Raw genomic sequence first — 23,827 nt, 5'->3', positions numbered from 1 at the left:
ACCGGGCCCATGCGAAAACAAGGATAAATATCGGAAGGGCTTTTGAAAGGTGGCTTGAACTCCTTATTTTGAAGGGGTTCAAAATGAACGCAGAGACAGCTTTTTCTCTGCTGGACAGGTAAGACATTTCAATGGTTCAATTATGTAACAGTAGCGCACTTGTACGCAGTTACGGTGTACTGAATTACAGGTACCCCTAATACACATTAAATGTAGTCACGCAATGTTGATGCTGTTAACATGAACAATTTGAGAACAAAGTATAATTTGCACGGTTTGACGTGATATGATAAGCGATCGTTAGATTTAATCGCGATTTACTGCAATGCTTTTTTCCCCTTAGTTGGTCAGAACAAAAGTGGATGTTACTTGTTCAGATGACAAGTAGAACCTGTGATTCCGAATGATGGGGCGGTAACTGCAATTGCAGATTTCGAACAGAGATGGCGACTAAGAGGAAAAACTACGGACTGCAGCTTTAAAGGAGAACTCCGGTCAACTCCGGTTTCATTTTTTTGTACATTTGGAGTGCTGTCAGTACAGAGAACAACGACAAAAATCGGTGTTGCCTACACCGAGTTATCCTCTTTTTAAAATTTGCACCCTGTTGACTTCAATGGGGCAAGTTTTAAACCTGCTTTTAGGCTCTTAAAGGGATAGTTCGCCCAAAAATGATATTTAGCCCATGATTTACTCACCCTCAAGCCGTTCGAGATGTATATGTCAATCTTTTTTCAGACGAACACATTTTCAGTTATTTTAGAAAATGTCTTAGATCTTTTAGTGGTTATAGTGTGAAGCAATGGGGTCCAGCTCGTTGAAGTCCGCAAATGAGCATGCATCCTTCACAAAAGTAATCCATCCGGCTCCAGGGGGATAAACGAAGGCCTTCCGAGGGTAATCCGTGCGGTTTTGTAGTAAAAATATACATATTTAAAACTTTATAAACGAAAATAACTGGCTTCCGGTGGCGGTCGGCGCGCGTTCATGGAGATGGAAGCGTCGTGACGTAGTACGAACGTGACAGCGCAACCAGAGAGCAGAGCAAAACAAAACTCTACGTTCGTTCTACGTCACGACGCTTCCTACGCTACGTCGTACGTCATATGCCAGCATCCATCTCCGTGAACGCGCGTCGACCGCGACCGGAAGCCAGTTATTTTCGTTTATAAAGTTTTAAATATGTATATTTTTACGACAAAACCGCACGGATTACCCTCGGAAGGCCTTCGTTTATCCCCCTGGAGCCGGATGGATTACTTTTGTGAAGGATGCATGCACATTTGCGGACTTCAACGAGCTGGACCCCATAGCTTCACACTATAACCACTGAAAGATCTAAGACATTTTCTAAAATAACTGAAAATGTGTTCGTCTGAAAAAAGATTGACATATACATCTCGAACAGCTTGAGGGTGAGTAAATCATGGCTTAAATATCATTTTTGGGCGAACTATCCCTTTAACATCCTTGATGTGTCATTACAAGTGCACAGGTCATATGAGTGATTCCTTCGGAGTGAACGCGAGTGAATCTGACTGCAGTAGATGTGAAATATATTAATAAAAATGATTGAGGTTTTCGGTCGAAGTCCATAGTAATCGATTGTCGAGTTCACGCGCGTGATCATAGGTACTAAACCTATGCGCGTGAACTCGACAATCGACTACTGTGGACTTCGACCGAAAATAGGATGTAAATACAGGTATGTGCGCTGGCTGAATAAACATAATTTTTATTAATATCTTTCACATCTACTGCAGTCAGATTCACTAGCGTTCACTCCGAAGGAATCACTCACATGACCTGTGCACTTGTAATGACACATCAAGGATGTTAAGAGCCTAAAAGCAGGTTTAAAACTTGCCCCATTGAAGTCAACAGGGTGCAAATTTTAAAAAGAGGATAACTCGGTGTAGGCAACACCGATTTTTGTCGTTGTTCTCTGTACTGACAGCACTCCAAATGTACAAAAAAATGAGCTCAATGTTAAAATTGACCGGAGTTCTCCTTTAAGCCTTGACTGTGAAACCAGGCAAATTTTAAAAACGGACTACAAATATTGATGATTCGTCCTGCACTCAGGGCCGTTTCCAGCTTTTTGTCCAATCAAATGCTCTCTAGAATGAGAATGTCCCTCCCCCTCATACCACCTGTTTCTGACTATCAATAGCAAGCGGCTATTCACAGTAAACTAATACTGTCCTATTTCAATTGGAAATACACAGCGGAGAAACCTTTACTCGTGAAGCAATTTCATTTGGTCTTTAGCTGTAATACGTTTAACATGTTATTATCTGTTTCTCTCAGAATAAATACACAGCGAAGTAACTCTTAGCGGCTCTTTATTTCGAGACGTTTAAAGCACACGTTAATGACTTTGATGATGCCTGAAGTTCGGTATGACTGAAAAACCCCTTCATGTAACCTTCAGGACGCTGCACTAACCTGTCAAGTTCCAGATTCACACACACGACTAAAAATGCTGCATGAAGATCACCTGATGTCTTCTTTTCTTGACTTGGTTTATTCAGTCGTCCCTTTAATTTTTCCCCCGCAATGGAAACAGCTCATCCAGCATCATCAGGAGCTGCTCTTTGATCTGGAGCTGGCGTGTGCGCATGCGCAGCTCATTGCCTTCGCTGCACTGGCTTCAGTAAGTTGGATGTGCGCCGTCTTCATCATCACATCCAAAACCCCATCAAAACTGTTGCAATGGAGAGTATCGGAAAAACCCCACATATCTTCTTATTATGTCCGCTGATCGTGGCCGTGGCATGCGCGCAGAGGTATGGTTGCATTTTGTGCCTTTTTCGAAAAGAAAATGTTGTGGTTTGGGGATGTAAGAGGAATTTACGAACATCTCGTGATATTATTGCAGTAGCAGAGACCCGAGCAATATGCCAGTGGTCAAAGACACCGTGGACAGACTCATGAAAGGATACGACATTCGGCTGAGGCCAGATTTCGGAGGTAATGCATGTGTAAAATTCGTATAATTGTTGCATTTGGTTTGTCACGCGCACTAACATGCCCAATTACTCATGCAAACCTTGTTCATTCATCTCAGTCTCTGATCAGGCGTGCACGTCAATGCATGAGAAAAAATGAACGCATGCTTATTTACTGCTGTTTTGCCATTTTATCTTTTCCCAGAGAGGGACGCGAACTTGGGGATCAATTCAATTTGCAGTGCAACTTTTGTTGCGTCATGACGACAAATGAAATGTCAAGCTTTACAAAAATATCCTTTGATGCACGCGCATACACGCGAGTCCATCAGAGAAGATGCTCAAGCTGTTATTGATAGATGGACACGTCTAACTGTTCATTTGTCAGTCATGCAGTTGCATTTGTGCGTTCACCTCCAGTGGTTGTTACAAATCAACAATTTCATGCGCATTGCCACGTGAATATGGGGTGTTGGTGTTTCATATATGTGTAATGTCACAATAAAATGATTTAGTGTAATTAGGCACGATCTGTCCCTGGATGAAATGTGGGTATATACATGCATGCATGCAATTCAATCAATCAGTTCCGTTTTTAACAATTTTCCCCTCTCTCCATCAGGCGCTCCGGTGGCGGTAGGGATGAATATAGACATAGCCAGCATAGACATGGTATCCGAAGTAAACATGGTATGTTGCATGTAACAATTTCCCATTGGTGTCATGTGTCCTGATGTGTTATGTGTGCTTATGTGTCCAAAGCATTATGTTAAAATGCATTCCCAGAGAATATCAATGCACACTAACTTGAGGCGCACCAGCTGATGTGTCTCACACATGATGATTAGATGTGAAACTGCAGAAGTTCATTGGCATGCTGCGGTATCTGCTCTGCATTTCGCTGCTACATTTGAATTCAAAACACACGCGCACTGGCGCACTCGCACGCGCACCCGCACGCGCTCCGCATGTCTCACACTGTGTTTTTGAGCCTGGCAGTTTTTGATATGCCACCGAGAAAACAGGCACGTTCGTGGAAGCACCTTCACACTCCATGACTTGTGTTTTTTAGCTAATCTAGTTCAAGGTGAGCGTTGCCCTCTCAAGGAGAAAGACGGCACGTGCCATGTATGCTCACGGAATCACGCGTTTCTTTCTCAGTAGCGAGGGGTTTTGCGAGATGTACATCTATGAACAGCCCCTGGCGACGTTTTTTTGTTGGTGTGTCTTCCTTTTAAAATGGTCAGACATTAAATTGTGATGTTAAGCAACATACTGTTGATGAGGACAGCTGAAAAGTTTATCTCGCGCAACCGCACCCTCTTTCGGAGGCTGTGGTTAGCGCAGCTGTAATTGCAGGGGAATATGTATGGCTGTGAAATTAAAGATTTATGGCTCGTACTCATTGCAGCTTTATCATTTCAGTGGGGGTGATAGAGTTTGTTTTCAATTCATTTCCCAGTCGCTCCTTTTAACTCGATGAAGGTGAAATGGCCTGTGCCAGGAGGTCCACATTTTCTTCACCAATCGGTTTGGAGAAACAAAAGCATGCTTCGCTTGCAAATTGAGTTCACTATATATTTATAGCTCTGTAGATGGTGTGTACACACACACACACAAAAGTCAAATCTATGATGAAAGCAATGCTGTTTCATTCATTGAAGTTGAATTATAAGAGAATTATGCATATACTTGCCTGTTTATCCTGGTTGTCTTCATAAAAATGATTTGAATATGACAGCTATTGTCCATCAAGGTCAGGATATCCCATGTACACAGAAAACCTAATCAGGGAATTTTGAAATAGTTTGGGAAAGTAATTTAAATAAAATTTATGTAATTGAATATACATTGTTGTAGTTATCAGCAGCTTTAAAATATATATTCAACTAGAATTTGCTATTTGTGAGTGCAAATGGATTTTAAAAGTCCTTATACAGCACATTTCATGAATAAGGTAAACCATTTCCCATCATTTCTTTATTTATGGTAGTATAACTTCCATGTTTTTGCTATTAGAATGCATTTGGTTACACTTATATACTTGTACTTTTGGTTATAATTTAACATAAAATCAACCTACTAAATTGAACTAGTTTTTAATACGTCATATGTCTATATCTCCACCTTAAAATGGGATTCTGCCCTTTCCCACCTCAGAGGTCTTGACTTTTTTTTTTACTGTGCCCAACTATTAAAATATATAATCTTTTGAATTGGTATTCATATCTTGACCTTCAACCAGTTATTTTAATACAGAATGGTGAAACAAATAATTTTCTTAAATTTATGAGAGCATAAGTTGTTCAAGAAGTACTACCCATTCTGGTATAGTCTTTAAATATATTTTATTAGTAACACTATTTTAATGCGTCCTTGTTACATGTATTTACTATAGTAATAACTATAAATTAGGCATATTTACATGCAACTAATCCTAAACCAAACTCTAATCCTACCCTAACCCTACAGTAAGTACATGTAGTTAATTAATATCACTCAGTACTTATTACACTGTAACAAGGACACCTTAAAATTAAGTGTAACCATTTTATTAATTTATTTTTGCATGAATTTCAAGTTTTAACACAGCAAACTGAATTGCAAAATAAAACAGACCTTGTACATTTTATTTCGACCTCGTTAGCTTGACGATCGATGTTTTCATTTACTGATCTCGAATGACTGAGAAAGCCATTGACATTCACGGTTCAAAAGGTGCAGTGAACCCTTCGAGGTGTCACAGGCAGCCATACTGCAGTTTTAAGGACGTAGATGCTTCGTACTGTGTAGTGATGTGCCTACAAATTACCTTTATAGATCTGTCAAGTTTGTTGCCTGTCACGGGTGAGCTCTGGAATCCCTAAGAGTTGGAAAGAAAAGATGAAAATCTTTGTTTTCTGCAGCTCCAGCGAAATTGGATTTTCACCAAGCTAGCAGCCGACGGGATCCTCGACTATCCTAAGGGTTGACGGGGTTGATCTCGGAGATTTGGAGCCATTAGTATCTGATATTTCCATTCAAAGCCAGCACCCCATGCATCACGCCTCATTCGCTCTTACGCTCGGCTCGTACCAGTTTACTGTCTCATTAGTCCGGCGTGATGCCTGCGTCTTAGACAGATGTATGATCTCTCAATTAGGAGCGGCACGGATGCCCCAGGTGTCTTTGTTAGGCGTAACTGCTTGAAGCGTTTTGTTTTAAAACGAAGCAACCCCCCTCTCTTCATCTCCTCCTGCCTGCCATTTCACACGGATGTAAACAAGAGCGTTCGCTGTGTGTTAAACGTGGCCGAAGAAGCCTCGACCAAAGGTCACCCGTGTTGTTTGGCAATGCAAATCTTTAGGCCAGTCTACGTAAGTTGCGTTTCCGCTGCTTGACATTAAAATGCGAGCTATTTTTGGAGAGAGGCCGAAAGAAGAGGCAAACACGGGCCGTGCTCTCTGGCTGAGGCGGCTTCTGATGACTCATTTGAGTTTTGAGGAGGCAAAATACAAACGGGATAGTATGGTATTCCCATCGATCTGGCCGATCGCTGATACAGGGTCCTCTGTCTCTGGTTTGTTTGGTGCTTGCATAAATTACTGTGGAAATGACCTTTATTTGTGGCTGGGACAGTGGATGTGTTGAACGGTTTTCTCTGAAAACATAATAGTCACTTCAAAGGAAAAGATTCAAGCAGACTTGTGCTAGCTCATGGGCTAAATAATTACCGGGGCGGAAACATTGCCCTTATATGTATCATTATCCTGACAAGCATTAATTGCTTACATGAATAAGAGGCAGGGCCGTGCAATGATAGCCTGTGAAATAACAAATGGATGAAAAGACAAATTTAGACTCAATTAGATTGGTCGACTTAATTACTACTAGTGTGCGTAATTGTAGGTCATTTTTGACTAGTCAGTTAGTGTCTGTTTAGTCCCGTTTTATTGAATTCCGAGCTGATAAACAGTGTTATTTTTACTTTTTGTTGCTATGACAACACCACCCTTCTCAAAAAATGCTGGGTTAATGTGGGCTCTTCTCTGTTTCGATAGATTAGGTTTTAAGGCAAGGCTGCAGATTGTTTTTAGGAATTCTTTCATACTTAACGTCGTGCGACGTAGATTTAGCTACAGTCAGAAATAGAGTAGCAACGCTGTAGTCACATGACGTTCTCTTCCAGACAGCAGCAACTTGTATTATAATTTCATACACTGATGAGATCTGCAGCACATCTCACTCTACTGAGAAGCTTATTATAGTTCTTGCACTGCTTTTTTTTCTTTTCCACTAATTTCTGCATTTAATTAATCACAACCCGTTAACGTACACTTGACTCCTTTTAGACTTTGTTTTGTGGGTTATTTCAGTCTTTCTTAGGTGTATTTTTTTTGTAAACTATCCTTTTTAAGACATTTAAATTTGAGATATTTGAAGAATGCAAATGCTGCGATGCGTTAGTTGTATACTGAATTGTGATTGGTCTAATTTTGCTCGCATTTATTTAACTGCTTATACACTGCAAAGGCGTACTGCAAAGACGTACTTTTGATTCTTATGCACAGCACACTGTCTCTTGACAACCGTGAAGTGTCTTTGATGCAGCATTTCATTTATGCAGAACTAAAACCTAAACTTACCTAAAGCCTTAAAGGGATAGTTCACCCAAAAATTTAAATTCTGTCATCATTTACACACCCTCATGTCGTTCCAAACCCATAAGACTTTTGTCTTCATTTTCAAAACACAAGTGAAGATATTTTTTATGAAATCTGAGAGCTTTCCTCCATTGAAAGTCTATTCACACAAGACGTTCGCTTCAAAACGTTCATAAAGCGATCGTAAAATAAATCCATATGCAAGTATGCTTGCATGACGTGTGAGAACCAATAAGGTTCATTCTTGTGTTATGCATCATGTTTGAGCTTCAGCAAGAACCAATGAGGTTTATTCTCGTGTTACGCATCACGTTTGAGCTTCAGCAAGAAGCAATGAGGTTCATTCTTGTGTTATGCATCATGTTTGAGCTTCAGCAAGAACCAATGACGTTCATTCTCTTTTTACGCATCATGTTTGAGCTTCAGCAAGAACCAATGAGGTTTATTCTCGTGTTACGCAGCACATTTGAGCTTCAGCAAGAACCAATGACGTTCATTCTCTTTTTACGCATCATGTTTGAGGTTTCGCAAGGCCCAATGAGGTTCATTCTCATGTTACGCATCACGCTTGAGCTTCAGCAAGAGCCAATGGGGTTCATTCTCGTGTTACGCAGCACATTTGAGCTTTAGCAAGAACCAATGAGGTTCATTCTCGTGTTACGCAGCACGTTTGAGCTTCAGCAAGAACCAATGAGGTTCATTCTCGTGTTACGCATCACGTTTGAGCTTCAGCAAGAACCAATGAGGTTCATTCTCGTGTTACGCAGCATGTTTGAGCTTTAGCAAGAACCAATGAGGTTCATTCTCGTGTTACGCATCACATTTGAGCTTTAGCAAGAACCAATGAGGTTCATTCTCGTGTTACGCAGCACGTTTGAGCTTTAGCAAGAACCAATGAGGTTCATTCTCGTGTTACGCAGCACGTTTGAGCTTTAGCAAGAACCAATGAAGTTTATTCTCATGTTACGCATCATGGGTCTCATTCATGAAACACGAGCAGAACGAATTTTTGTGTAAATCGTGTGTAAAGTGGTTCTGGCGTAAATTTTCGGATTCATAAAATTTTTCGTATTTTCCAAATGTTAGTTGGTACGAAAGAAATCTACACCTGCTCCCAGCCACGCGTAAATAGTGCGTTTAACATCTGAACGTTTTGCTCATTAATAAGGCTGCATTTTAATTTACCTTAATCGGGTACATATTTACACAGCATTTTGAAAAAATATTATATGTAGTAATTACATACGTTTTTTCTTTTTACTTTTATTACGAGAGCCAGTAATAGCATCTGCAAACGGAACACAAGTCCGCAAGTCTTTTTTATTTATTTTATTTTTATTTATTTTTTATATTCAAGCTGTTTATTCTTTTTTTTTTTTTACAAGTCCGCAAGTCACAAGTGTTGCAGTCAAGCTTCATGTCGAACCATTTTCTTTTCGCTTCTGGGACTGTTATATTAACAGATGAAACTCCATTAACTGCATCTGTAATATGCTGCCAAGCATTTTTACCTAAAGCATTTAGGTAAAAGCATTATTAGGCTACCTAAAATATATATTTTTTTAGGACCTGATACGCCACTATGTACGCTTGAAAATAAAATGTGGCGTTTTGAATGAACTTCTGATAATAAAACTTAAATTTCTGCATCTGAGAAATTTCTCTTCTTCATTCGCTTTTGAGAAGACATGTTGAAATTCTTTGTTTGGTGTCATAATATGATGCCCATATATAGTTGTCAGTCGGTTTTAATGGGCGGGATTTATGGTAATTGAGAGAATGAGCGTGCACGCGCGTCCCATTTACGACTGATTGGAATTCATTAACACACACACACATTTCACTATCAAATCTGACGTTTACGAAGTATTTGTGAATCAGGAGAAGAATTTTCGGGAATGTCTCTTTACGCGCAAATCACTTACATATTTACTCGTATATTTACGAATGTTTCATGAATGAGACCCCATGTTTGAGCTTTCACAATAACCAATGAGGTCCATTCTCGTGTTACGCATCACGTTTGAGCTTCAGCAAGAACCAGTGAGGTTCATTCTTGTGTTACGCATCATGTTTGAGCTTCAGCAAGAACCAATGAGGTTCATTCTCGTGTTACGCATCACGTTTGAGCTTCAGCAAGAACCAGTGAGGTTCATTCTCATGTTACGCATCATGTTTGAGCTTCAGCAAGAACCAATGAGGTTCATTCTCATGTTACGCATCATGTTTGAGCTTCAGCAAGAACCAATGAGGTTCATTCTCGTGTTACGCATCACGTTTGAGCTTCAGCAAGAACCAGTGAGGTTCATTCTCATGTTACGCATCATGTTTGAGCTTCAGCAAGAACCAGTGAGGTTCATTCTTGTGTTACGCATCATGTTTGAGCTTCAGCAAGAACCAATGAGGTTCATTCTCGTGTTACGCATCACGTTTGAGCTTCAGCAAGAACCAATGAGGTTCATTCTTGTGTTACGCATCATGTTTGAGCTTCAGCAAGAACCAATGAGGTTCATTCTTGTGTTACGCAGCACATTTGAGCTTCAGCAAGAACCAATGAGGTTCATTCTTGTGTTACGCAGCACGTTTGAGCTTCAGCAAGAACCAATGAGGTTCATTCTCGTGTTACGCAGCACGTTTGAGCTTTTTTTCCCAAAGATTTAGTTTTTTGATTCTAAGAATCCACAAATATTATGATCCTCTTGCAAAGGATCCGCTTCCTAAAATATATAGGCAACTATTTTAATTTAGACTGTACGTGTGATACTATAAAGACAAATTAAACAACAGGCATGTTTGTTGTCATTGTCAAGTAATGGTTAAAATATTATCTGAACTCAAAATAAAAAAAATTATTTGTGCAAGCACAACACAATATACATTTGTCCAAATCTTTTTTTAAATATAAATGTTCGGTTTTTTTTCTCCAGCTGGGGGTCCTGGTATAAACCCCCTGGTAAAAATGTACCAATTGACCATTGCCTACATGTCATGCATAGCTCTGAAAGTTTAATGTCTTGTAGTCTCTTTCTTTTTTAATGTTCTTCTCAAATTTTACAATAATTTCCATTTATCTATTAATATATGTATTTAGTTTATTAATCAAATCAACATTTAAGCGGGATGATGCTTTGCGTCGGGGTCCTGATCACCCTGTGCAGGTCTAGTTATTTGCGATGATCAGCTGACTGTTCATTATCCCTTATATGGAAAAAGTCTAACATAAAATGTTTTCAGAACAAAGTTTAATCAAATAACAACATTAAACTCTGATTTCCAAACTAATTCTGCAAAGAGGCGCTCAGTTGTAGATTAATTTGAAACACCTGGCGTTTGGAGTCTGTCTGACATTGCAATAAACTTTGCCACTTAATCACGTCTTCGACATCAAACGTTTATCTCCAAACATGTCATCAACATCCTCATCACGGCACTTGCAGTTATGAGTTTAGATTAAGTGAAGTTAATGTGACAGATTTCGCTTGTGTAATCTGTTAATATATCATCCTGTGATGGGGTGTTAGGCTGTTAAATCAAACGTGTTTAAGTAGCTGTAGAAAACGCTCCGTTGGGAATAAAGGCTAATCGGGCCAGTCATGCTATCAGCACCCCGGGTATGGCCACTGGATCTTAAGTCCATCTCTCTTACAACCTCCAATATTTAGAGGCTTGTGCTTAACCAGTCATTCGGATGGTTTCGTTGTCATGACCAATTAATGATGTCTCCCAAGTCCACAGCGACTGCGTTGGTGTTTCTCTTATTTGGAGAGACAGTGCAACTATGGCAGTGGTGCTGTTAAGTGCCTTGTTATCAGCATTTTCCATCACAATCTCTTTACGCGCTCATTTGGTACTTCTCCTCAGATAGGGACGAACAGAAACACTTTGGTGCCACATGACTTATTCAAAGCATTAGAGGCACAAATCCCATGTTTTTTGTCGTGAGAACATTTAGATATGTTAAATCATATGACTTAAAATGAGCCTAGAATGAAAAGCAGCTAGATTTAAACAAACATTTTGTACTCAACCCAATTTCCTGCATTACAAACCATGTAACTTTCCTTAAAATTGTGGCACCCAAAAAATTACACGGTTTGGATCATGTTTACATCATGATGGGAGGACAAAATCTCATTCTATTTTCTCTATTTCTTCACAGATTGTAATGTTGAGAGCATTCATCAGGCTTGACAATTGCACACTGTTATGCAAGTAATTGTAAGAAAAAAATGTCAAATACATATTTCTCTTGCATTTAAAATAAAGTTTATCAATAGCTACTAAAAAAAACATTTGTTCCCAAACTAGCTAGCTACTAATGAGTGACTTATTATGCAATTTTAAAGGTTCCTAATTTTGTTTTGGACTCCTACAATAGGTTTACATGCATCCAAGGTTAAAAAACACTTGAATTTTCTCATAATATACATTGCAGCACCCGCTCTTTTCTCACAGTGTCTGAAACGATTCGATAAAGGATTCAGTCTCCTAAACCCCTCTTTTCCGAGAGCCTACTCTGTTCTGATTGGTCAGATGGTCCAATCAGTTGTGATTGGTCTACTCTGCTCTGATTGGTCAGATGGCCCAGTCTGTTGTGATTGGTCTACTCTGCTCTCATTGGTCAGATGGTCCAGTCTGTTGTGATTGGTCTACTCTGCTCTCATTGGTCAGATGGTCCAGCCTGTTGTGATTGGTCTACTCTGCTCTGATTGGTCAGATGGTCCAGCCTGTTGTGATTGGGCAACCACTTACAGCGCATGTCAGAAATGAAATGCTCATTACTGTATCTGAAGTTCAGCTCTGGTTTTTCCTTAGCGCTTCATACACAGTGATACGAATATTAACGATGGAGTCGATTTTACCGTATCAGTTCCAGCACGAGTCCTTATCCTTTGGAAGTGCATGCAAAGTGGATTTGCTTTCGCGATGCAGAAAACAGCGTCTTCTCAACACGTCGACAACACGAACCAAACTCTTCCAGTCCTCGGCTACAACTACAGAGTTTGAGGGTCAAAGTACATTGTTCACGGGCAGCCTGCAGTGAAGACCGTAGTTTGGCATTATGCGAATTTGTTACAAACCTACGTAGGTTTCGAGCAGGAAGTAAGACTGGAATTACTGATGACTCTTTTCAGAATCGACAATAAGACAATATCTCTATTTATCATGCACTTTGATATTTGATACTTTGCACACAAACAGCTATATTCCTCACAAACAGCTACATGAAAAAGCATAATAGGGAGACTTTCATTTAAATTAGCAACCATGTGTGCATATATTTTACATTCTTTATATTTTGTCCATTTAATTTGGATGTTTATTTAATATTTAACTGTAAAAGTTGCACAAATCATGATTTTAAACTTCTCAAACTTTGGCTTGCAACAGGGGTACAGAAATTACAAGCCTCATATCAAATAAAAATGGAAAACAATAAACTGTTCATATAATATTCAGTTTGACATCCTGAGGTGGAAGACCAATGTTTTCTAAGCACCTCCTTTCACTGACTATTTGTGTGGGGAAAGAAAAACTTTCAGTTCCTTCCATATTCTTGGGAAAAAAAAGTGAATCATGTTTTGCTTGATGTTAATTTTGCATGACTTCTGTTTTTAAATGGGTTCTGTGCAGTGGAGACGGATGTCTTCTGAACGTGATGAGTGTTGGATTTGGGTTGTGACAGGCTTAATGGAGAACTCCCAGCAGCCTCTGCTTCAGTGTCAGCTCAGTGGGAGAGACCCGACAAATGACGTTGTGTCATTCTGTCACAATCTCAATATGATCTATCGATCTGGGTATCCATCTGAAGAGCTGGCATGCCTCACTTTATCTTACATAAGGTTGTTTCGCAGATTTGCAGTGCTCTGCTGTAAATAATGCTATGGCAAGGATCAACAATAAGGATTTTTTTTTTTTTTCTGCTGGCCTAGTCGTTCATGGTTTTGCTTTGCATGCTCTGCCAACATTTTTCATTGACCCAACTGAAACAAATCATGTTTTATTTTTTATCCTTATTGTTGAGCCCTGGTTTGGTGTTTTTGAAATGGGGGGCTACGAGAGTTAAACTGAAGGCAGATCCTATTTGATCCAGTGACTTTAGAATAGTTTTATTGAATACAAAGACAGCTTTTTCTTATGTCTGAGACTTCTTTACTTGATGATTTTCCATGTCACATAAAGAATTCATAACCAATGCGCCCTTAATTAGTACATTTATGCTGCAGATTTAGAGACGCCCTTGATTAAATTAATTTGCACTTGCAAATTTCAGCTCTGTTAACGATGATTAAACATCACAACCTAACAGAGGCTTTTTTTGCTCTCTGCTTCTCAAAATTATTTAGTTCACTTAAATATTAATATTCTGTCTTTTTTTTTTTACTCACCTCATTTGTCTGCGGAACACAAAAGGATACATTTTGAATAATTGAATGGTCACACCTTGCCTTTATGGTGCTTCTCAAACTTGAAAGCTTCAGATCCTATTGCATTGTAATCGATTAGAAAAGAATAGCTACATGCTTTAATATTTTACCATATGATATCATGTAAAATGATAGAATTTTCATTTTTGGTAAAAAAAAAACCACAACAGATATTAAATGTTCATGTCTCTAAAATCCATTATATATCAATGTCCCAATGCACTGCACTTCTATCTTCATGCCTGATTCTTTTAGCAGAGAGGGAAAAATCCACTCGGTTGCATGTGAGCTCGTAGAAGCTGTGTGTTTGCGTCTCGGTTTGAGATCTATTGATGTCAAAGAAGAGTAAACAGAGCCCAAAGAGGCATCTGCTACCATCTGTGACCATAGTAATTATGCTCACATTTGGCACTGAAGCCAAGAGGAAAGTTCCAAGCCCAGGTGTTCCATATTCTGTACCCTGGCATCCACACTTCGCTCGGGAAAAAACTGTATATTTAACCTCTTTCCTCAAAATGTTAATCCATTTTTCTGCCGTTCCCCCCCCATATGATTTATAACTGTAAAACATTCACATATGCTATATGCACTCCTGTTTTATTGTATTTCATTACTCAACTGGAACACCATAGGTAGGATGAAAAAGCTCAGAATGGCGGAATACCAATAGGCATAAATATCATCAAAACATATCTTCATGCATAGCACAAATCTTCATTGTTTCTTAAAAGGATAGTTTATCCAAAAATACAATTCTGTTGATAATACCCTCACCCTTATGCTGTTTCAAACATGAGTGATCTTCCTTCCATGGAAAACAAAGGAGTTTTTAGCAGAATGTTCATGTTGCTCATGACTGGGTTTGTCAAGTTCCAAATATAAAATTGTCCATACATCTTGGGTACTGTATTTCACGTCTTCTGAAATGTGATGTTTTTTTGTTTTTTTTTTAGGAAGAGACTCAAATTTACCTCATTAATGCGATTTGAATATTGTTCATATTCAAATTTGGCTTGTTGTAACCATGAAATATACGTGAAATGTATATTTCATGGTCTTTACCTCACACAAAGCTATTGTTTGACTTCTCAAGATGTGAAATATAGGGCACAAGATCACTTTTATGGTTCATTAAGATGTGTTTTGGTCAATCGGATCACAAGTAGACGAGGGAGTCACTTTCCTGTTTACACCTGGTGTTTTAATCACTTCTGTCCTGATTTCTTCGAGGGGAGGGTCTATGGGTGGGTAAATGTAGGGCTTTTTCAGATCTTTTGATCAAATGGATGAAAAAAGCTCGCTCAATTTACATATGAACACGAAAGGAGACGATGCAAACACACAGAGAGCAGCAGCTTTCGTTTCTGCTCTGACAGCCACGAGACTCCGTCGAACGCTGCGAGTGTGTGTTAGAAATCAGGAATGGTGAGAGAACATTGTGCTTGGTATGTTTTTCATCTTCAAACCAAACTTGGGTCTTCAGCCGCCAAAGTTTAAATGCCGTCCGGCTAGCATGATTCCCAACTAATGTTTACGCATTAGGTCAGTAGTCAGAGAGTAGACGTGGCTGTTCACACATTCGACCACATGACCACATGTTTATACAATGAAAGCAATCCGGTTGAATGCGTTTTCGACTACCTCTGGAAGTGATCGAAAGTGGACAAGCTCAAAAGCTTGTGATCGCGTTGACGAAAACGTTTCTTAATACCAGGTGTAAACAGGGCCTATGGTGCTTTTACGGTGTTTTGAAAGATGCTGGTTCCCATTCACTTGTATTTGAGAGCAGCATAAATATTCTTCAAAATGCCTCTTTTTGTTTTGCACAAAGGAATATAAAGCTGCGTTCCGAGTGACGGGGTTCCTGTTCACTTTACAAAATGTGTTCATTTGAAACACCCATCAAACACCAATTGAGTGCACATATTAGAGAAGTTTGAGGCATGATAACATAATATACTTCTGCAAATAAATGTAATATAAATGACCATACTTTCATTTAATATGTAACACATACATGTGTATTTATATAAATATTAAAGGGATAGTTCACCCAAAAATGAAAATTCTGTCATCATTTACTCACCCTCAAGTTGTTCCAAACCTGTATGAGTTTCTTTGTTCTGCTGAACACAAAGGAAGATATTTGGAAGAATGTTTGTGACCAAACAGATCTCGGTCCCCATTGACTACCATAGTATATTTTTTTCCTACTATGGTAGTCAATGGGGACCGAGATCTGTTGATTACAAACATTCTTCCAAATATCTTCCTTTGTGTGCAGCAGAACAAAGAAACTCATACAGGTTTGGAACAACTTGAGGGTGAGTAAATGATGACAGAATTTTCATTTTTGGGTGAACTATCCCTTTAAGTTATTATTAGTATACTTAATAAATTGTCATATTTGTAAATGCTAAACGGAGTGATAAATGTCTCTTGCAATGAGAATAAACATAATTACGATATATTAAATGTGTTTTTTCCCCTTATATAACTGTAATCATAATAGTTGGATTGTAACTGTCACATCTGGCACACTTTATACCCGCAAACAACCGTGTACAAACCACACCTGGGACTAATTAAACTCAATAAAAATGCTGAAGCCTCAAATCATTTTTACTGCGTTTATTTTAGTCAAACTTCAAGTGCTGGAATGATGTGCAATTACTGGTGTGTAAATTTCCTGTGACGTGACGTTTCGATGTTCCCTAATTCTCTATGGCGTTGCAATCTTACTTAAGATGACGGAAAACCCTGTGAAATCCACTTCGCAGAGCATTTACGGTCGAATGGAATGCACCTTAAGTGAAACAGGTTTGAAACGACATGAGCGTAAATAATGCATTGTAACACATTTATCTGTGGAATTTATTAATAGAATGTCTCAGTAAGGGATAGTTCACCAAAAATGAACATTCTATAATAATTTGCTCACCCTTATGTCAGTCCGAAACTGTGAGACATTCTTCCTTCTGCGGGACACGAAATAAGTTTTTTGAAAACGGTTGGTAGCAAAACATTTTTTGTACGCTTTGACTTTGAATTGAATGTACTAAAAAACACATTTCTCAAATATCATCTGTGATGTTCCACACAAGAAAGACTATTGAGAGTCTTTATATAGAGTCTATTGGGTTGGGAAGCACATGAGAGCGAGTAAAAATGTTCATTTATGAGTGAACTATCTCTCTAAGGGTTTGAGGTGGCTAAAGTGACTCTGTCGCCCAAGGCATCAGCTGCTTCTCCTGAGGGAAACCTGCAGTGTAGATGCTCAGCACCGGCTTTAACACACTCTATGCATAATGACAGATGCTAAAGATCGGAGGGAATTATGTGAGCCGAGCTACCACTGACTATGGACCATCTGCATGCTCATTCCAAGTTTTATGTAGTCATATCTTTATCATCAATAATTTGGATTCTTATCAGTATAATTTGGATTTTCTTATCAGAAAAGTTCCATAAAGGATTTTTTTTTTTTAAAGAGGCCATATTAGGCCCTATTTCCGAGCCTTGATTTTGGTTTTGAGGTTTTGATTTTGTTTTTTTATGCTTGAACATTGAAAAAAACACATTCTTTTCAGATATTAGACATTGTTGCAGCACCTCTCTTCCCAGTCTGTCAGTAACACTCTGTTTAGTTTCTTTCTCTGAAACCCATCCTTACGACAAGCGCAATGTGCTCTGATTGGTCGGCTTGTGATTTGTTGACCGCTTTGAGCGTGTTTTGGAAATGTCGCTCCATAATAACCACCAGTTTCAACATTACTAACTCAACTCAACCACCCCTTTATTTTGCATGTGCCTTGGGCTGGAATTATTTAAATGAGGAATACAGTGACGTGTTCGTTCCTGGAAGAAAACTCAAGACCACAATCGAGGCGTTTCAGGGAGTTCAGAAACAGTGCGCACTGATATAGAGAATAACTCCCTTTGGAGTGACTTTGTAACTTTGCAAACCTTTGTCATTCTCAAACAGCAACATTACACACATTAATATTGTGACAAAGCATAATTTCCAGAAAATACCAAAAATTAGGAACAGAAATGTTGTGCAAGTAGTGAAGTAGTGGTATTATACACTGCCCTGCCAAATAAAAGGTCACTGTTTGTTTTAAATAGGCAAATGCTTAAGAGTCTGTGATTGGATCATAATTGTAGTGATTATTATGTTTCTAGCATGTTATATGTTTGCCAACAGTTCTTCTAACTCTAACTGATGGTTGTTTAAGAAATGAAAAGCTACACACTCCATGTTAGGAAGACACATCATGGCCATATTCCAGGATGGCAATGTCAAGATTCATCAGGCTCAAATTGTGAAAGAATGGTTGGGAGGGATCATGAAGAATCATTTTCACACATGAATCGTCTCCTCTGAGTCCAGACGTTAAATTCAGTGAAAGTCTTTGGGATGTGCTGGAGGAGACTTTACAGAGCGCTGGACTCTTGCATTGTCAGTACAAGATCTGGACCAAAAATTTGATGCACCTCTTGATGGAAATAAATGTTGTGATGTAGCTGTTGCCAAACATTTAACATGCATGAAGCATTGCATAAGCATTTGCCTATTTAAATCCAAACAGCTACTGCCGGGCGGTGTGTATGCGTACGGGATATGTCATGGGGAATTGGGGCGTGTGTGTGTGCAGGTGTGTTTAGCGTGTGTTTGCTCATGCTGAAGTGGCTCTTTGAAAGTGCACACGCAGGACAGTGTGAGTCACAGCTGGTTCTTCCAGCGGCTTTTGAATCAGAGGGAGGGTTTGTCCTTTAATGCCTGAGAGTAACTTTATCAAGTGTGCTGGTTATTTTTGGCAGAAGACGATTGCCGGTTTTAAGAGTTCCCTCACAGGTCACTGCTGGAGAAGCACGGAGAGATAAATATGGGGCTAGAAACTGCCTGCCACCGTTCAGCCAGCCCACTGCCCCCTCATCCTCTGGCCACGCTGATAAACACATCCAAAGCACTCCCAAAACAAACCCAAGATAAAATCAGGGGGCTTTTAATCCCAGGAGGCATGGGATAAGTGCCTGCTCAAAAACAGTTCGGATGAGAAAATGATCGACTGTACAGAATTAAAACGAGAAACATTACAAAGTATAAGCTCAAATAGTGTGTAAAGCTGTTTTTTAAAAATAAACAAACAGCTGACGCTTCGCTGTGATTGGCTGATTACACTGTCGATGCGAAAATGCCAGCCTATCGTGATTGCAGCCAGTCAAAAAATCGGCCTGAATGTGTCAAACTGGTGAAAATGGATGGGCTAATTACAGAGTAAACAACTCACACTCGGACATCATCACTTTTGGTCACATCCAAATCGGAACGAACTTGTAATGACTTGAAACGCAAAGTGATTTGTGACTGAGGCAGTTTTAGCGAGCACTCAGCTGAGTTAAATTAAAAGGTGCATCTGCGTGCCTGCCACCATCTGCGGTGTTTACCGAGAATTTGTTGACTAATGATCTGAAAGAAGGAGACTGCTAATAAAAACAGCTTAACAACAGTTAGTAGTAACTAATGAAATAGATAATAAATGTTCTTGTTACTGTACTATTGAAGTTATTATTTTATAGGCAACTTGATGAGACTTGTGATCAAAAACGTCATAATATGCTTCATGTGGTAACATCTAAATGAATGAATTCAAATAAAAAAATATTATCAACCTACACTGCTATTAAAAGGTTTGGGGTCGGTAAGATTTTTTTTTTCTTAAAGACATTCATACTTGTACTTTTTTTTTTACTTATGCAAGGACACATTAAACTGATCAAAAGTGACATGTTACAAAACATTTCTATTTCAGATAAATGCTGTTCTTTTAAACTTTCTATTCATCAAAAAAAAGAATTGTGTTACTGTTTCCACAATAATATTAAGCAGACAAATCGTTTTCAACATTGATAAATAATAATACAGAATGTTTCTTGAGTTCAACATATGTGACCCTGGACCACAAAACCAGTCACATGGGTCAATTTTTTGAAATTGAGATTTATACATCATCTGAAAGCTGAATAAATTTCCATTGATGTATGGTTTAAGGATATGACAATATTGGCCGAGATACAACTATTTGAAAATCTGGAATCTGAGGGTGCAAAAAAATCGAAACATTGAGAAAATCGCCTTAAAAGTTCTACAGTTATGTTCGCGATTGTGCTGCATTCACTCACAAAAATAAATGTTTTATATATTTACGGTAGGAAATTTACTAAATATCTTCATGGAACATGATCTTTACTTAATATCCTAATGATTTTTGGCAAAAAAGAAAAATCTATCATTTTGACCCACACAATGTATTGTTGGCTATTGCCACAAATATACCCGTGCAACATGTGACTGGTTTTGTGATCCAGAGTCACATATTATAATGATTTAAAAACATTTTTATATGTAGAAAAATTGAAAATTTGAAGGTGTAATAGTATTTCACAATATTACTGCTTTTACTGAATTTTTGACCAAATGAATGCAGCCTTGGTCAGAATAAGAGGCTCCTTTAAGTAACATTTGCAGGTTACCACTTTTTACATTGTGGTTTTAAATATTAATATTAAATACGTACATATTAATTACAGTGTGGTTTGAAATATTAACGTCAGCCTTATTAATATTGAATATTGATGTAAAACATACAAAAATATGATAGTGTTGGTTGCCTGTTGATTCACTTAACCTGGAAACTGTGTAAACATCCATTTGAACATGACATTAAAACCCAAATGCATAAAGTAGACTTTTTAAATCTTGTATTTTCCCAATAGTCTTCATGATCTCTTCTTTTCCTAATTATCCTCATTTTCCTCTTATTTGTAGGACTACACTCTGACCATGTATTTCCAGCAAGCTTGGCGAGACAAGCGCTTGTCTTACACCGAGATCCCTCTGAATCTAACCTTGGATAACCGCGTCGCTGACCAGCTCTGGGTGCCCGACACCTACTTCCTCAACGATAAGAAATCCTTCGTTCACGGAGTGACAGTCAAGAACCGAATGATACGCCTGCACCCCGATGGCACCGTGCTGTACGGATTAAGGTACGTCCATTGAGGTCATTTTCATTGTCGTTATCGACCGAAGCTGACCGGTGATCACGTTCGGCAGAGGTCGTTTAACTCCTCTCATAATTCTATCCGAGCGCTGGTGCAAACTATTTGCAATCCACCCACATAACGCGCTCACGACATGTTCTGAGGCCTGTTTTTATTTTCTCTCGCTGCTGATTGCATTATGCCGGTGTAAATGACTCAACATCGGTGTCTATGTTTAGAAGGGATGAAATTGTTGTTGCTAATTCCAAAGCTGCATATTGTGCTTTCTGTTCCTTAGCCTGACAGCAGCGTCCTTATCAGAAGAGTGCTTAAAAATTAAAAATCTGCATTGCAGCAGATAATTCACTCTTATTAAGCTAGCAAAATCAATAAATATAATTTATAACGCTTCATTATGTAAGTGCCCAATTACATAAGCTTTTTTTTTTTTACATAACCCAAAAGGGAAAATGCGTGCAGAAACACTAAATGCACATGATGAAACATTGATGGGAATGTGTGAGAGTGCCGTGACCTGGCCCGCAGAACATTGCTGCTGGGACTGCCAGCGCGCTGCTTTGTCAATGGAGACTTTCGTATGTGAGACAGCGCCGGCTGCGGCCACATGAGTGTGTCTGTGTGTGTGTGTGTGTGTGTGAGCATGTGTTGTGGAGGCAGTAATAGAGCGTTCTCTTTTGTGACATTTGAAATTTAGTGAGAATCTGTGCTCTGTTGCAGTTTGACATAAAAGAGTGTTGGAAGATGGGGTTCTTTGGGTTTGTAAATGCGTTTGTGAGTGTGTGTTTGTGGTGAGTGGGGGTGTGTTGTCCGTCTAGGTGCCCTGCTCCACTAAGCCTGCCAAAGCATGTTCCTCAATTACCAGGAGAAGAAGAAAATAACAGTGCCCTTCTATAACTGTCTGTGAGAGCCCAGTCTGAAAATTTAGCACAGGCAGGTAGATCTGATTATCTTGCTCCTAAAAGACTTCAACCAATAATGCAGACACCGACCAAGAGATGAAAATACACAGGCTTGAATACAATTTCCAAGTCATAATACAACAACTGAATCATTTTACAGCTTAACAGTCTGTGTTGTCCTTTTTTTAATGGGCTAATGTCAAAACATTTTCTATGCCTTAGACATTTTCATATTCATTTAGTTTCATATATTTAATTTGTTATTGTTTGGAGCCTGTAAAAAAAAAACAAGAAAATAAATTTTTTCTTGAGCTACTGATTCACATAGCTGTTTATTCTGGCCATGAATCACCTGCTTAGACACAAAAAAACCCAAAGTGATATGTATTTTATGTATCTATTTTCCTTGCTACTGGATGCCTCAAACAAAACTCTGATCATTGTTCAATTCAGTCATTAGTTCTTTCTCAAAAACATACAGTACCTTTATAGTAAACTCCTAGTACCTTTTTTAAACACTACTTTGTTTCCATACGAACCAATAAAAAGACCGTATGCCTTTACTCCTGAGAATATGCTTTCTGCTTTTGTGTGGAATGTATGTAAAACAGTCAGTGCTATCTTAGGCTGAGACTAAACTCGTTCATTGAAATGTAAACACAATGACTTGGTAACACTTAACTTCAAACTTAACTTCATGTATAATGCAATATAAAGGTATTCATAATGTACATTTATAATGCATTATATCTTTTCATAAATAATTGTAACCAAAGTTAAAATACTTTATAATATTAGCAGATTCCTTGTTGCACCTGAAATTGGGTGTTTGTCATGTGTTTTAATGCATTATACTTTCCAAAGATGCAAGATTGAGTAGATAAGTGTTATAATGTATTATAAATGTGGTTACAATTATTCATGAGATTATACAATGCATTATATGGTGCATTACAAGGCATAATTAATGCATTATACATATATTATAATGTATTATACATAAAGGCCTCAAGTAAAGTGTTAGTAATGACTTCTGTCTGAATTAAAGGTGAACTAAGTAACTTTTTTTACCTTAACTGAACAGCTTCGGAGTCATTGGAATGGTTATATTACTTATTTCGGGTTGAATGGTGGTCGTTTCGCACCCCCCTGGTGCCCGTGAGCGGAAAATACGCACTTGCAACTTTGGGGCGGCGGGCCGGTCTCGCGTGATATCAGGTCTCGCGATGTAAAGACATGCTTTACGGCCAAAAGAAATCTGCTAAAATGCCGTCATTATTGCGCTCCCTCACGCTGTTCGAACCCGAAGGAAGAAGACGTTTTAAAGAATGTCCCATCTGCTTTGATGTCGTTGATCTACTAGCCTCTGGTGTCTGAGAATCGCCTACGAGTTTTTACAACAGTGTTGTCAAATTTCTATTCCAAAGCTGTGGGGGGAGCTCTAGAGAGAAACCTGCGAGCAAAAAGTGAGAATACAGCGAAGAAATCCCGAAGTTACTGAATGCAGCTTTAAACTAACATTGCAAGTAGAGTTTTAGAAGTTATTGGCTTATTGTGTTGCGATGTGTCACATTCACAGCGTTTTTGGAGCACAACATAACTCAGTATACAAACAATATGAGGTGTTCAGCAAGTCTATGTACTAGGCCCAATTAAGAAGCGTTCCAGCGCAGTTAGGGCCACTTCTGTCTAAATGCAATCGACTAATTTGGGATATAATGGACTTAAGCAAATCTAAATGACTACACATGGTGACTGAGAGAAGAAGAGGTGTTCTGTTTACCATCTCATTTACAGTGGATGAGCCACACAATAAAATGGAGACATGATCATTAATT

At 38.7% G+C, this 23,827-nt stretch overlaps 1 protein-coding gene across 3 annotated transcripts in view; it reads left to right on the top strand.

The window, feature by feature from the left end:
- The first annotated feature begins 2,618 nt into the window (after positions 1–2,618).
- Positions 2,619–23,827, top strand: part of gabrb2a (gamma-aminobutyric acid type A receptor subunit beta2a) — a 44,028-nt gene continuing 22,819 nt past the window's right edge. Inside the window, exons 1-4 of one of the 3 annotated variants that reach the window (XM_084431174.1) lie at positions 2,619–2,789; positions 2,882–2,973; positions 3,574–3,641; positions 20,855–21,075. In XM_084431174.1, the coding sequence (XP_084287300.1) occupies positions 2,716–2,789; positions 2,882–2,973; positions 3,574–3,641; positions 20,855–21,075 (455 nt within the window). In that variant the 5' untranslated portion in view covers positions 2,619–2,715. The remainder of the gene's footprint in view (positions 2,790–2,881; positions 2,974–3,573; positions 3,642–20,854; positions 21,076–23,827) is intronic. The other 2 variants (XM_084431172.1, XM_084431173.1) reach the window with 2 other exon arrangements.

Source organism: Rutilus rutilus (genome assembly GCF_951802725.1).
Source record: "Rutilus rutilus genome assembly, chromosome: 14".
NCBI classification, from domain to species: domain Eukaryota; kingdom Metazoa; phylum Chordata; class Actinopteri; order Cypriniformes; family Leuciscidae; genus Rutilus; species Rutilus rutilus.
Note: the sequence above shows the minus strand (reverse complement) of the source record. Positions and strands in the feature narration are given on the sequence as shown.